Source organism: Eubalaena glacialis, chromosome 15 (genome assembly GCF_028564815.1).
Source record: "Eubalaena glacialis isolate mEubGla1 chromosome 15, mEubGla1.1.hap2.+ XY, whole genome shotgun sequence".
Taxonomy (NCBI): Eukaryota; Metazoa; Chordata; class Mammalia; order Artiodactyla; family Balaenidae; genus Eubalaena; species Eubalaena glacialis.
The window spans coordinates 16,740,995-16,756,118 of record NC_083730.1 but is presented as its reverse complement, the minus strand read 5'-3'; the positions used below and the strand labels follow the sequence as shown (position 1 = coordinate 16,756,118).

The following is a 15,124-nucleotide window of genomic DNA, read 5'->3' as shown; positions in this document are numbered from 1 at the left end:
AAAAGTTGTCTGAATTTCCAGTTTGTAAAATGGTGATAATATCCACTCCCCCGGAATTGTTATAACGATTAGCTGAGATGAGGTATGTGAAATGTCTGTAACTCAAAGTCCTTTCTATTCCCGTGGAAATTTCGCCCACCCGCCTACTGAGTTCCTCCTCCTGGTCCAGGAAGGTGAACCGATGTGGAGCAGAGCTGGTACATGAAGGAGAGAAGTGACCTTTGCTGGTTTCTTTCCAGTGCAACGGCTGGACGTGGTATCTTGCCAATGACTTTCAGTTCCATCTCATGACCCCGGTGATCCTCTTCATCCACGGAAAGTGAGTCTAATTGGAACAAGTGTTTCTCCCCGTGTGGCCTCTTTCATAAGACTGTTAAGAGAGTATCCAGTTCTGGGCAAAGCAGCTTTTACGATTTAGGAAACGAACTTTCCAGAAGAGCGTGGACACCAAACCCGCCACTGTTTACTTCTTCCAAGTTCTCCTCTAATCTTTGTCCTACACAATCAGTCTGTATTTTTGCAGAGTTATAATCAGTGTGTCTGTTACATCTAGTCTCAGTTTTTTCCATTTCACTGTTCTTAGAAACATTTCCGCATCTGGACATGACCTGCTTACTTGTCAGTTTTAGGATTTATATACCATTTTGTATGGTGGGCACCTAGATTGTTTCCAATTTTTTATGATTATAAATGGCACCTCAGCGAATGTCTTTGAACATGCTACTTTTTCCTCTTCTGTATTTATTTCCTTGGGGGGTTATTTCCAAGTGGAATTACTAGGTCAAAGGGTAGGAACAATTTTGCGGTGCTTGTTACATATTGTGAGATTACTCTTCAGAAAGAGTGGAGTAATTTATAGTGTCCCAAGCAATGCATCAGTGTACCTGCTTCCCCACGTTGGATGTTTATCACCTTAATTTTTGTTAGTTTTAGAAAAACTCTTAAGGCCTCAGTAATTCATGGGGGAATTATAGTTTGTGGATTGTCCATGCCATATTTTAAAAGATTTATTATTCTTTTTGTTAAAATACATGTTCAATTTAAGAAACATTGGAAAATATTAGGATAAAAAAGAGAAAAAACAATCACCTTAGACCTGTTTCCTCACTTAGGGAGAGGTGATTTTGCTATCCATATTTTGATGTTTATTCTTCTGATCTTTTATTTTGCACAGTTTTTTATACACAAAAGGATTCTGCATATATATTTTAGATCTTTCTTCTAATAGTTTTATGATATAAGCATTTTCCTATATTATTTTATTTTTTAAGTTAACATACTTTTAATGTCTGTATAACATTCCATTTCATGAATGAACTATAGTTTACCTATATCTTCCCCTAGTGTTAAATACTTAGATTATTTCCAATTTTATAAATAACAGTCTCATAAACATTTTCGTGGTAACCATTTGTCTCCAACTCTGATATTTCTAGAATGCATATCCTTAAGAAGAATTACTGGGTCAAAAGGCATGAGTCTTTTGGGCTTTTGAAGTGTGATGACAAATTGCTTTCCTTAAAGGTTGTATCAATATTCAGTCCTCTGGCCATCTAATTACACCATTGCCAATATGGACTATTAATAATTTTACAAAAACCCAAAATGCAAACATTGTTATTTTAAGGTATGTAAGAAAAATTCATTTTTCACATTTAATTTGTAAGTCTTTGATTACTAGCAGTGGAGCTGAATTCCAAATATGTGTTGACCAGCTCTGTTTCACAATTACCTGTTAATGCCCTTTGCAAGGAGACATTTAAATCACAGGCTGACCCATGATGTTGCCCACTCCAGCCACATGCAAAGACTCAAGCATCCTGGGCAAGGAAAATGCATCCAATTTTTTTTTTTTTGGTGGCACTGCACGGCATGCGGGATCTTAGTTCCCCAACCAGGGATCAAACCCATGCCCCCTGCATTGGGAGTGTGGAGTCTTAACCACTGGACTGCCAGGGAAGTCCCTCCAAATTTTAATGTATCCTAAGAATTGAACAATTTTTAAAACAGCAGATCTGTCTATTTACATGCATATCTGAAGTACGTGAAGCTTCCTAACTTCAAATGTAGAAGAGTTTTTGGCTGACCACTTAAAAAACATCGTTCCATGCTTCCACTAGGTACAGAGGTGGTTTGCTGGTATAGTGAGCTTGAGTCAGAAGATGTGGTTCAAATCATGACTGATAAATTACCAGCTGGGGGACCCAGTGTAAGTCGCTGGACTCTTATCTTCATTGATCATGTCTATGAGATGGAGATGATACACTTCACATCAGGGCCAGAGGAGAAAGCGATCGTACATATGGGAGCTAGCACAGTGCCCTCTGTGATGGGCTATGGCTGCTGGAAGGGCTCTGGAGACATGGCGGGTGCCTGCAGGTACAGGTGGGCAGGTGCGTGGCTCAGCCAGTCCTGAAGCCCCGGCCGAGGAGAAAGGGCAAGCCTCTACTGGCTCCCTCCGAGGTGCATTGGCAGTAGGATGCCCTGACTGCTGGTCAGGGAGTTTAGTCGAGAAAGGGTTGGTTGCTTCTGAGGCCTCTCTCCTTGGCTTGTAGATGGCTGTCTTCTCCCTGGGTCATCACATGGTCTTCCCTCTGGGGTATCTGTGTCCGAATCTCCTCTTCTTATAAGGACACCAGTCATATTGGATTAGGGTCCACCCCAATGACCTCATTTCACCTTAATTATCTCTTAAAGACCCCATCTCCAAATAGAGTCACACTCTGAGGTCCCGGGGTTTAGAATGTGGGTGGGTGGGTGTGTGTGGGGGGGACACAATCCAGCCCATAATAGTCTGTATTAGGAAGCTTTTATTAGAGTCTTTGTAGTGGTGGTAGCTAGTGGAGACTTGTCTGACTCCTGAGAAGAGGTGCCATGGTTTGGGCTCCAGTCCTCCAGGGAGTTAAACAAATATTTCCTTGGGTGGATGTGGGTTTTTACTGGATGGCCTGACTGGATGGTTTACCACCCACCGAGGACAGTGAGTTCTTAGTACCTCCCCACTCTAGACCTGGTGGGAACCTACTTGAGTGTCCTTATGACTGAGGCATCCTGGCCCCAATGTCAGCATCTTTCCGAGAGGCTGTCATGGAAGGTAGATTTCAATTCCTCAGCTAAAAACCAGCACTACCCAAACTTGTGACTTATGCTACTACATTTAGCCTCTAAATGGACAGAGGTATAAAAGATAGGGCTTTTTTTCCTTCAGATAACACACTCTTATAGAATTCTAATAATTCAAGGAGGACTGAACTGGAGGGTCTGGCAAAAGGCATGGTAAACATACAACATTGTTGCCATACCTCTCCTGCCCACACTCATGGCAGACATTACTAGTCAATCACTGCACCACTGAGCTAGGACTCCTCTTCCATTCCAAGCATTAACACTAAACTAGAACTGGTACTCTAGATAAAAATAATTTGCTCCCTGTATCACTGTGGTGTTAAGCAAATGGTATCTCATCCCTTCCTCGTGAAGAACCATGGCAACTTCAAGCACTGGAATAGGACTGCTAAAGGCAGGGTTGTGCTGGTTGGTTTGGCACTCATGTTTGACAATTCTTCCATACCACTGCAGAGCCTTCTGGTCCCGACCCTCACAATTCCAAGTAGATACAACCAAACAGTGCCTTGCTCTGAGCCTGTGTCCCGAAATCTCATTTCCTGCCCCAGAACTGCCCACATACTACAGCTGGGACTCCTTCAGGAACCCTCTCAGCCTTACACATGCAGAGTCCCAGACTGCGGAGGAATTAATTTTTGTGGGGCCACCTTTGACCCAAGGGGGTATAGAAGACAGTAGGAAAATGCTTCTTTCTTTCATCCCCCAGGACAGTTAGTTTTGAGTTGCATTTCATAAGGCTCCACAGAACGTTCTGGCATTGGCCACCGTGATACTGCATCTTTGCATTGGCCTTCCCTGCTTCCCTGTTCCAACCCCATCCCTTATTCCTACCTCCACATGAACTACCTGCACCCTGATATTTGTCAGATTCTCCGTTCGGGTGGGCGGAGGATCCCTGTGTCCCACCTGTGCCTGACAGTCACCTCTCTCCTGAATCAACCACCACATCTGTCCATACAGCGCTTCATGGGTGGCAAGGGAGATTCCCAGGCATGGTCTCATTTTGAGCTGCACAGTAAGTTTCAGGGTGAAGCTGAAGAAATTCAAGTTCAAGGTCCTGCCCAGGGCCCGGCAGCTAGTAAATGGTCAAGACTAAAGGCTAACTGAGGCTCTCTAACTCCAGCCCAGCTCCGGCCCCACTCGGCCACAGCTGCGCCCACGGCAGCCTCTCTCAAAGGCAGGCTGGCAGGAAGCGCCTCTGATGGCCAAGGTTGCAAGTCTTTCGTGTCCACAAATTTGGCGGTGAAGGAAAGTGAACGTCCTTTCTTCTTTGCAGAAATCAACACGCCCTTGTCCTCCTCGGGGCCACGCTGTTCTTGGCATCTTTCACCGCCTCTGCTCTGCTCACACTGGCTTATAACCTTCCGGTGGCAGCTCCATCAGAAGCAAGGTAACCGCGGTTCCCAGCCCGCCCTGCTCTATCCCTCGCCTGCCCTCGGACTGGCCAGGACCTCCCAGGCAGGGCTGCTGTATGGATGCCAGGCTCTTTGCACTGTGCACATCGGCTCCTGGAAAAACTGGGTGGGAACTGTTCGGCCTTGATGGGAAAGTTGATTGCGTGTTTGTTTCCAAACTTCTGAACCTTTCAACTTGTGCTGGGGGTCTGCTCTAAAAACACAGGGAACTCACTGTTACCCATTGAAATACTTCTCGGAGGAAAGGAGTGCCCCCAAGTGGCTGTACTGCGTTTCTCCTCCAGCGGCGAACTGCCGCTTGGAATCTCTGTTATGGAATAGAGAGACTGAAATTTAAGGAAGCTGAGGTTACCTCTTCAAGGTCACACGCCTAGTAAGTGACACAGTTGTGAGCTGAACCTAGGACCTTACCCACTATGCTATTTTGCCTTTCCAATGGGGGTATATATAACACTTCTTCCTTATAAACACCCTGTGTCTTCTACAGGAAAAACTGGTAAGATTTCCTGCTAATCTATTCTCAAGGCAGCAGTCAGAGAGATGAAAATGAAAATCGGATCCTGTCAGTCATCTGCTCAAATTCCTCCATTGGTCTCAAGGCAGAATCCCTGTCTTACCTCATCTATCATTTCCCTGCTTGCTGCCTCAGGATCAGCCACACTGGCCTCCTTCCTTCCACACACCCAGCATGCTCCCTCCTCAGGGCCTTTGCACTTGCCATTCCCTCACAGGAGAATACTTTTCCTTTAGAATCTAGATCTTGGCAGGGCTAGCTCCTTCACTTCCTATAGGTGTCTGTGCATACATCACCTTCTCAGAGCAGCCTTCACTGACCTCCTGATGTAAAATAGCCCAGAACTGTGTCTGGCACAAAAGTGCTCAAAATGTATTGTGAGTGGAATAGATGAATGAATGAGTGACTGACTACACCCCAGGCCTTTTGACCAGGGAAGCATCATGCCCTTCTCATCATGACATCAGCCTCTGTGGGCATAGCCAGGTGACCGAGAAGGAGGCTCGCTCCTGTGTAGCCCAGTTGGTCTCAACTCCAGATGCAAATGAGAGTCACTTGGGGAGATTTGAAATCCCACTGATGCTTCCAGCAAGCACCATCCTGGACCAACTGAGTCAGAATCTCCGGGGGTGTGGCCCAAGCAACCGAATTTTGTAAGTGCTTCCATGAAGAGGTTCACTCCTTTCAGAAGAGGTTCACCTCTGGGAACCACATTTTTAGAGCTATCCCAGCATACCAGCCACCAGAAACAACTATTTAAAATGAACACAGCCGTCATATTTCCTTGGGATCCAGTGTGGAGGGGCCCAAGGGAATTTGGAATTTTAGGAAGCCAGCTGTGGCCCAAGGCAGGATCATGAGGTCACTGTCTGTGGATTATTACTGAGGAAATGAACAAATGTACACCCAGTTTTCCTTTGGGTTTGCTGATTGCCCCAATGGACATCTGAGGGATTCCTTTTTCCATGTCCAGATCAAATGTAACCTTTGGCCTTAGTCCTTGTGTTTTTCAGTGAAAATGCAGATGTGTTATATATCTTGGAGTACTACACGAAGCCCTGCGGCCGATTTGGGCCATTCCTTGTGGGCCTCTTTCTGAGCATTTTCATGCACCAAAACCACGAGGCAAACATTCTCAAAACCAAGGTATATGATTTCCCCATACCTCACTGTAAGGACTGGGTCTGCTTGGGACTGGAGGCATCCAAGATGAACACAGGTTTCTGGCTTGACTAATGACATTGGATGGTGAATCAGAATGATTACCCACAGGAAAGAAATTCCATCTGGAAGGCAAAGTAACAGCTTTCCTCCCTCTAGACACCTCACGACCTGATTCCCAGATGGAACTGTCCAATCTGACCAAGAATCTTATCTCTGGAAACCAAAGAGCCTGTGCTATTAAAAATCCAACCCACCTAACCATGAACTTCCCGAAGAGGGGTTTGCCATTGCCATCCTACTGGGTGTGTTTTCCCATATCAGTGGTTTCTCTGGTTCTGTACCAAGGCTCTGATGGGTGGGATGCCTCCTCCTCATTGCCCTCTCCTCCCCATCCGATCACCCACCAAGCCCCGTGGGTTGTTTCTCCTGCCATCCTCTCGTAGCCTTTCCAACTGACATTGTTGAAGCTCGTCTCATCTCTTACTTGGATTTCTTTGCTAGTTTTCTTGCCTCTTGTCTTCTTGATCTCAAGTCCACCCACAGGGCAATCTAGTTAAAATACTACCTTGGCCTTGAACTGTGCAAAACCTTTTCATATGACTTTTGTTGATCCATAAGACCTTGAGGGCAGAGCATGTCTTATTCACCTCTGAATTTCTAGCACCTCGTTCTGAAATCACTCAATAAATGAATGACGGATAATTTGCTTCTCAATGGAAGAAAGGCCAAGAATTCCCTTGCATTATTAGGGGGCAATGCTGACCCCAAATCCCCACTGCTAGGCCCTATCTTGGCTTGCCTAGGTCTTGTGGGTACCTCACCAAAACGTTCTAGAGATGAGGCACTGGTCCTTGGAAAATCTTGTGTTGCTCATAGCAGGAACAGGAGCTAGGGCTTTATTGGAAGGAATGGATACACAGGTGCTACATATGTATTTTCCTATAGGTTGGAGTTATGATATTCCCCTGAAAATGCACAATTCAGTTGTAGATTACAACAGAGGACCATTCAAGAGGTGCTTTAACAGAGTCCAGGTTCATGGTGCCCAGGGAGAAATTGGGTTTGAGCAGAGGGGAAAGCCTAAGATGATGACGGGGCATTTGGGAACCACTCAGAGGACCAGGTCAGGACCAGGGAGCATGGAGCTAGAACCCAAGTCAAGCAGAGCTGGAGGAATGACTTCGATGGGGTGAGTAGGCCAAGTACAAACTACAGAAGCCAGAAAATAAGAACACAGAGTCCCAGCTGGAGGCAGCTGAGGCATATTCCATGTGGTAGGAATAAGCCAGTGTGCATTCTGAGTAAGAGTGAAGGGGACCCTAGGCTAAGAGGAGGCTTGTGGAGAGCCCCTGAGGAAGTAACTTTGTTCCCTGTAGCCAGAACCTAGGTTCCAGACCCAAGGAGGGGAGAGCTTCTCTTTAGAGACAAGATGGTAGAGTGATAAGATGCTAGTTCAGGTTGATGTAGATGTCATCATAGCACCTTGAGAACTGGAACAGAGAAGCAAGAGAGACCCTTGGAAGATAGGTCTGGGTCTAAAAAGGTCAAGTAAGGTGACATCTAAGATCTTGAACTGAGCCCAGTAATAGGATTTAACTCACGGGGTTATTCTGTGAGCTGGAAACATCTCCATTCTCCCATTCCTTCCGCCATTTTATGTCCCTAGTGACAGGTGCAGCCCAGGTACAGGCTGTGTGCCGGGGCCCCTCACATTCATGGTAGGGGGCAGAAACAATCAAGGAGCCTTATTTGGCTAAGGAACAGACTGGGAGGTTAGGAGTGGTGGGAGTGGGTTAGAGCATTACTTTTTTCTTTTAACTCTCATCTAAAAATGATTCAAGAGTCACCATAAGTCGCAAAAATAGTAGAGGAGATCTTGTGTACCCTTGACCTGCATTTCCCCACCAGGAACATGTTAAGGTAACTATGGCGCATGATCACAACCAAGACATTGACACTGGCACAATCCATAGACCTTAGATCCACCAGTTCCATGTGCACTCGTTTGTGTGTGTGTATAGTTCTGTGCAATTTTATCACGTCTGTAGATTTGTGTAACCATCACCACCGCAATCAAGGTACAGAACTCCTCTGCCACCACAAAGGTCACCCTTGTGCTACCTCTTCGTGGCCACACCCCTCCACTGTCCCCTACCCCACCCCGACCCTCACCCCAGTAACCACTAATCTGAACTTTCTATTCGGTCGGATTTGGTCATTGACTGAGGTTTACAAATAGACCCCTAAAGTCACTAATAACACACAAAAAGTGAGCGTAAAAAGAATTAAATACACAATGGCCAAAACGGGCTGTGAACGGTGCCTTTCCTTTCCCTGTAGGTGCAGGCTCTGCTGCGGTGGATTTGCTCTCTGTCGACCCTGTCCCTAGTGGCTGCCCTGACATACACGGTGGGTGACGCGTCCGCCGCCTCTTCAGTTGCCACTGCTGTCACCGGCCCCTGTGGACGGCCCCTGTGGGCTGGGTATTGTTCGCACGTCAGGAAGGCTACGGAAGTAGGATACAGTGACGCAGCACGGGGCTTGCTCCGGGCTCACACACTGGCCTGTTAAAGGCGACGGTGTGAAAACGCATGTACCCAGAGAGACTTTTATTTGCTGCTGAATGACTGATAGTGACTCAAAAACATCCATCTGTCTATATACTTGGGGAAACCCACTCACATATTCTGGTTTAGATGTTTACACAGGTTTATATACAAATGCAGGTTCTGAAAGAAAAATTTGCAGCCTCTCCAATGAAGCTAGTTTAGAAATTGGAAAAGAACAGGTAGGGGGTAATGTCGTGAGAAAAAAAATTACCAGTGCTGGGACAAGAGTACTGACCACACCCAGCCTGGCCTCGGTCTCCTCATCTGAGCCTAGAGACTGAAGAGCTGGCAACATCGCCTTCAGCCCTTTGATGACTGGGGACACTGTTTCTGTAGAGCCTGGCTTTCAGGGTCGGGCAGAAAAAGAGCTTAAATGGAAAGAAAGGGATCTTCTCCAGATTAGAACTGTCTATTCAAGTCACCCAACGTTTTCCACCTTTCCTCTCTATTTGGCATGAGGTGCTTGAGGTGTCAGCAAATGACAGAGAAAGGCTGGCGGGAATCACCCAGCAAAGGTTCTGGCCCTGCACTGCCCAGAAGCCCTGAAATGACGGAATTAGAGCCAGGTGGAGGCAACACAACTTTATACCCCTGGGAGATAAGCAGGGTGAGTTTAAACTTTCTCCTGTGAACCCAAACCCGTTAACCTCAGCAAAGGTGGCTGGAGAAGCCTGACGAAGTGAACATAACAAAGTCCTGCTAACTGAGCACAGACTTACGCCAGGCCCCGTGGAGAACTTCACCCCTGTGGTCTCGGGCAATGCTGGCCACACCGCTACAGGTAGAACTATAATTAGCTCTGTTTCTCAGTGAGGAAAATGGTGCCTGGAGATGAAGCAGCGTGGGAAGGTCACTCAGCTAGAAAGTGAGCCCAGGCCTGAGGGCACCACCCACAGGCCCTGCTCTTCATTTCTGTACACTAGCCACGCCCACCCCCAAGATGTTTGATTGTTCAAATTGTTCTTGAGTTTTATGAGTATATAATGATGAGGGATTTGTTCTTTCACTTCATTTTAAAAAGCTTTCCCTTCTATGGAGAAATGACGTTGAAGAGCCATCGGGTTGCGTTCTCCTTGACTGATGTATTTGCATTTATGGGCGGCTGTTTGGATCACGTGACCTCCACTTGGTGACAGTGGCCCTGAGCTGTTGACAGAGCCTCAGAACATACACAACTGCTCCCCCTGGCCTGGTACAGGCCACCTCTGATGTGGTGACAAACAGCACAGTATCCCTGTCTAAGGTGACAGTCCTGCTGGGTCAAACTGGGTAATGTCCAGCAGGATTAGAGAGGAGTGACTTAGGTTAAGTTAGAAGATTAAACAAATTTGCAGTATTACCAGTACAGTGGAGCTAGTAAATACTATCAGTCATTAGCCTGAGTGTGTATAATACATACCTCTTTTAATCCAAATGATGAATAAGCCCTCTGGCTCATTCTTGAGCAATTTATCATTCAAAGGTGTATTGTTATTAGCCAACCACAATTATAGGTGTGACTGACGTTCTAGGTTTGTATCTCCAACACTGTCTGTAAGATACCAAGATTGATCAGTAGGTGAATGTAGGAGGTGATGGGTTAGATAAATTTTTAAAAAATGTGTCCACCTGATGACCTTTAGAAAAGTATACTTATAAAAGAACATGTTTTTCGTCTTCATAATTTTATTTATTTTATTGAAGTATAGTTGATGTACAATGTTATATAAGGTACAGGTGTACAATACAGTGATTCACAATTTTTTTTTTTAATTTTATTTATTTATTTATTTATGGCTGTGTTGGGTCCTCGTTTCTGTGTGAGGGCTTTCTCTAGTTGTGGCAAGCGGGGGCCACTCTTCATCGCGGTGCGCGGGCCTCTCACCACCGCGGCTTCACTTGTTGCGGACCACAGGCTCCAGACGCGCAGGCTCAGTAACTGTGGCTCACGGGCCCAGCTGCTCCGCGGCATGTGGGATCTTCCCAGACCAGGGCTCGAACCCGTGTCCCCTGCATTGGCAGGCAGACGCTCAACCACTGCGCCACCAGGGAAGCCCCACAATTTTTAAAGGTTATACTCCATTTATAGTTATTATAAAATATTGGCTACATTCCCTGTGTTGTACAATATATCCCTGTAGCTTATTTGATATGTAATAGTTTGTACCTCTTAATCCCCTACCCCTATCTTGCCTCTCCCCCCTTCCTTCTCCCCACTGGTAACCACTAGTTTGTTCTGTATATCTGAGTCTGCTTCTTTTTTGTTATATTCACTAGTTTGTTGTATTTTTTAGATTCCACATATAGGTGATATCATACAGTATTTGTCTTTCTCTGTCTGAATTATTTCACTCAGCATAATACCCTCCAAGTCCATCCACGTTGTTGCAAATGGCAAGATTTGATTCTTTTTTATGGCTGAGTAGTATTCCATTTTATGTGTACACCACATCTTCTTTATCCATTCATCTGTTGATGGGCACTTAGGTTGCTTCCATATATTGGCAATTGTAAATAATGCTGCTATGAATATTGGGGTGCATGTATCTTTCCAAATTAGTGTTTTTGGGGTTTTTTGGATATATACCCAGTAGTGGAATTGCTGGGTCATGTGGTCACGTTTGAGGAAGAAGACGAATTCAGTTGAGACTGTCAGGACAAGGAGGGATCTTGATGGTTCAGATCATCTTTTCCATCATCTTCAGTCATGGCCAATGCAGACCATGCTGGTCTTGTTGAGTTGCAAGAGTCACCTTCTGACCATGTCACTCCTTCGATTAAAACTTCTCAGTGCTGGGACTTCCCTAGTGGTCCAGTGGTTAAGACTCTGTGCTCCCAATGCAGGGGGCCTGGTTTCGATCCCTGGACAGGGAACTAGATCCCGCATGCCACAACTAAAGATCCTGCATGCCGCAGCTAAAAAAGATCCCACATGCTGCAACTAAGACCCTGCGCAGCCAAATAAATAAATAAATAAATATTAAAAACAAACAAACAAACTTCTCAGTGATGCCCTGTCACCTCCACCAATGGTCCTCAAACTTTAATAATAGGCGGACCCATTCTAAAGGAATAAGAATTCTTTTGGATCCTTAGTATTGGCTTAAATTATTTTAACCCTAATTTTACCTAAACACTAGCAAACATAAACCTAGATGCAAATTTTTATGTTTATAGCACATATATTTATAAAGCCAAAACAAATTTATAAAGTAACCATAAAACCAATAAAATCTGAATTAATGTTAATTTAATGTGATTAATTGGCTGGAGGCAATTGTAGTTCATGACACGGTATTGTTTGTGCTGGGGCACATTCTTTTGTGTTTGGCTTACCTGTATGACATGGGTTTTTTACTGACTTAATTCTACAGCTATTTTGTTTGTTCCACAGTAAATATCTTGGTTCATCTTATCATTTGGGATTCAGTTGGGTGCAAATGCACATTTTGTCCATGAGTCCATCTCTATTTATTTACTTGATTATATAAGATACTTATTAAATGCTTGCTCTATGCCGGGCACTGCTCTAGATGCTGGGGATATCACAATAGGCAAGAAAAATCCCCCTCTTGTAGGAGATTGCAATGGGGAAGGGGAAGTGAGAGACCAGGAGACTCTAGTAGCCTGCATAATGGCCTCCAAGTTACCAGGTCCTAATCCCTGGGAACTTGCAAATGTGATTAAGTTAAGGATCTTGAGAAGGGAAGATTATTTTGGATTATTTGGGTGGGCCCTAAATGCAATCACATGTATCCCTATAGGAGGGGGACAGAGGGAGATTTGACACACACATGGAGGAGATGGTGATATGAAGATGGGGCAGAGAGAGATATGAAAATGCTGATGTTGATTGGAGTGATACGACCACAAGCCAAGGAATGCCAAAGCCACCAGAAGCTGGAAGAGACAAGAAATAGATTCTCCCCTAGAGCTTCTAAGGAGAATGTGACCCTGCCAACACCTTGATCTTGGCCACTGATACTGATTTTGGACCTCTGGTCCCCAGAATATTGAGAGAATAAATTTCTGTTGTTTTAAGCCACCATGTTTTTGTAATTTGTTACAGTAGCCATAGGAAATGAATCCAGAGCCATATTAAGTAAATGTATTTGTAATATAATTTCAGATGCAGATAAATATGGTGAATAAAAATAAATCAGAGGAATTCCCTGGTGGTCCAGTGGTTAGGACTCCGTGCTTACACTGCCGAGAATGTGGGTTCGATCCCTGGTCAGGGAACTAAGATCCTGCAAGCCGCGCAGTGAGGCCAGAAATTAAAAGAAAGAAAAAAAAAATCAGGGTTGGGAGGGTAACTGGATTAGGGGTGCATTTGCAAATATGTGGTACAAGAGCACTCCAGGCAGAGGGAATGCTAAGGCAGCATTCTTCAGTCTGGAATATGTTTAGTGGGTGAGAGGAACAGCAAGAAGACCAGTGAGATGGGGATCAAAGATCAAGGCAGGAGAGAGATGGGAATGAGGACAGAGAAGAAGGTAGTGGTCAGGGCGTGCAGGGCCTTCACGGCCATGGGGAAGAATCTGGATTTTATTCTAAATGCCATGGGACGTGATCTGGTTTGTGATTTTAAAAGATTACTCTGGATGTTTTCTTTTCTTTCTTTTTTTTTTTGGTGGCTTGAAACAACAGAAATTGATTCTCTCACAGTTCTGGAGGCTAGAAATTCAAAATCAAGGTGTTGGCAAGGTTCTTCTGGAAGCTCTGAGGGGGAATCTCTTCCATCCTCTCCTATGTCCTCGGCATTCCTTGGCTTGTGGGCGCATCACTCCAATCTCTGTCTCCATCTTCACGTGGCCATCTCCCTGTGTCTCTCCTCTGTGTCTGTGTCTCCTTTTCTGTCTGTTACAAGGACACTTTGGATTTAGGGCCCACCCTAATCTAGGATGATCTCACCACCCATTCCTTACCTTAGTTACATCTGCAAAGACCCTTATTTCCAATTCTGAGGTTGCAAGTTTTATATGTGGAATGTTTTGTGCTCAGAGATTGAAACCCACTAAGGATTAAACTGGCCGTAAACTCAGTATTAGCCTCCCTTATTATTATTTTCATATTGCTGCAATGGGAAGTTGGGTTTTTTCTGTTTTTGTTTGTTTCAGTACATTCTCTTAAAAATTATAATGAAAAAAGACCTTCTTAGTAGAAAGTTCACAGACTTAGAGGCAGAACCCAGAGGGAGCAGTGATGACACAGCATCTTCCCAGGTCCAGGGAGGGGCTCGAATCTCCATGAATCGGTGCCTATTCCCTCCAGGTCTGGTGCACCGGCTGCTTTCCTGGGATATCTGGAGTTTCCTGGCCAGCTTGAGCTACGCTTGCTACTTGGTGCACCCCATCCTCATCATCCTCTACAATGGGCTTCAGGAGACGCTTATTCACTACACCGACATCAACATGGTGAGGCAGCCCCAGCTCTCAGCTCATTGTAGCAACACAATTTGCTCTCCCCTGGAGCAGAGCAAACTATTGGCTTCATTAGAACCTTATTTTCTGTTTGTTTGTTTGTCCAAAGCCTATTGTTCTTTGTTTTATTGGAGGGAGGACTTCAGCACAGGACAATATCTTTCTTTTCTTCTCTTTATTTTTAATGTTTAGGGCTGTTTGTCTTACAGATCTATTTCATATAGCCAGGATGGTACACTTATTCCAAATGCAATAGGAATCTTGTAGTAAGACTGTGTCCACTCTGCCCCTCTTTCTCTCTAGTTTTATCTTTTTTCTGGACACTGTTTGCTGACCTTCATCACTGGGCTGGCCCTGACGCTGTTCATTGAGAAACCATGTCAGGAACTGAAGCGGTGCCTGCTGGGATCAGTGCCTGCAGGGCCGTGAGCTTCCGGTAAAACCCGAAAGAGTGGATGGCCCTTTGTGGGTGCTGATGAGCAAAGGCAAGTGTGGCCTTGTTTATGTAACGAATGCTTGTGTTCCCAAAAAGGGGTGTGAATCTGATTTTTGTGAATGTTTAAGGTATACAAGTTCTTTAATATATAAAAGAGTTCTGAGTGTTTACTATATAAAAGAGTTCTCTGTTAATCTATTTAGTAACACAATAATTGCCCTCCAATGTAACTTTTTAGCAAAAAAATCTGGATTTTTTGGGTCTCATACTGTATGTATTTTCTACATCAGTGATCACAGGAGAACATCAAATGTAGTGAATTTAATGTACTTCAGGTTTTAATGCTCACTTTTCTTGGTAAAATCACAGTATGTCATTTTGTACATTCTAATTGTTTTTGTGTTATTATGATACCTTTGTAGACTCGTAACTTTATCCTGGATGGTACAACCCACTAG

The 15,124-nt window shown here is 44.7% G+C and overlaps 1 protein-coding gene across 1 annotated transcript in view; it reads left to right on the top strand.

Moving 5' to 3' along the window:
- The window catches only part of LOC133075100 (O-acyltransferase like protein-like), a 65,714-nt gene extending 51,055 nt beyond the window's left edge, over positions 1-14,659 (top strand). Inside the window, 7 exon segments of the mRNA XM_061169226.1 lie at positions 240-319; positions 4,403-4,516; positions 6,069-6,201; positions 8,560-8,665; positions 8,668-8,733; positions 14,082-14,224; positions 14,534-14,659. Of these exon segments, the coding sequence (XP_061025209.1) occupies positions 240-319; positions 4,403-4,516; positions 6,069-6,201; positions 8,560-8,665; positions 8,668-8,733; positions 14,082-14,224; positions 14,534-14,659 (768 nt within the window).
- The last annotated feature ends 465 nt before the right edge of the window (positions 14,660-15,124 follow it).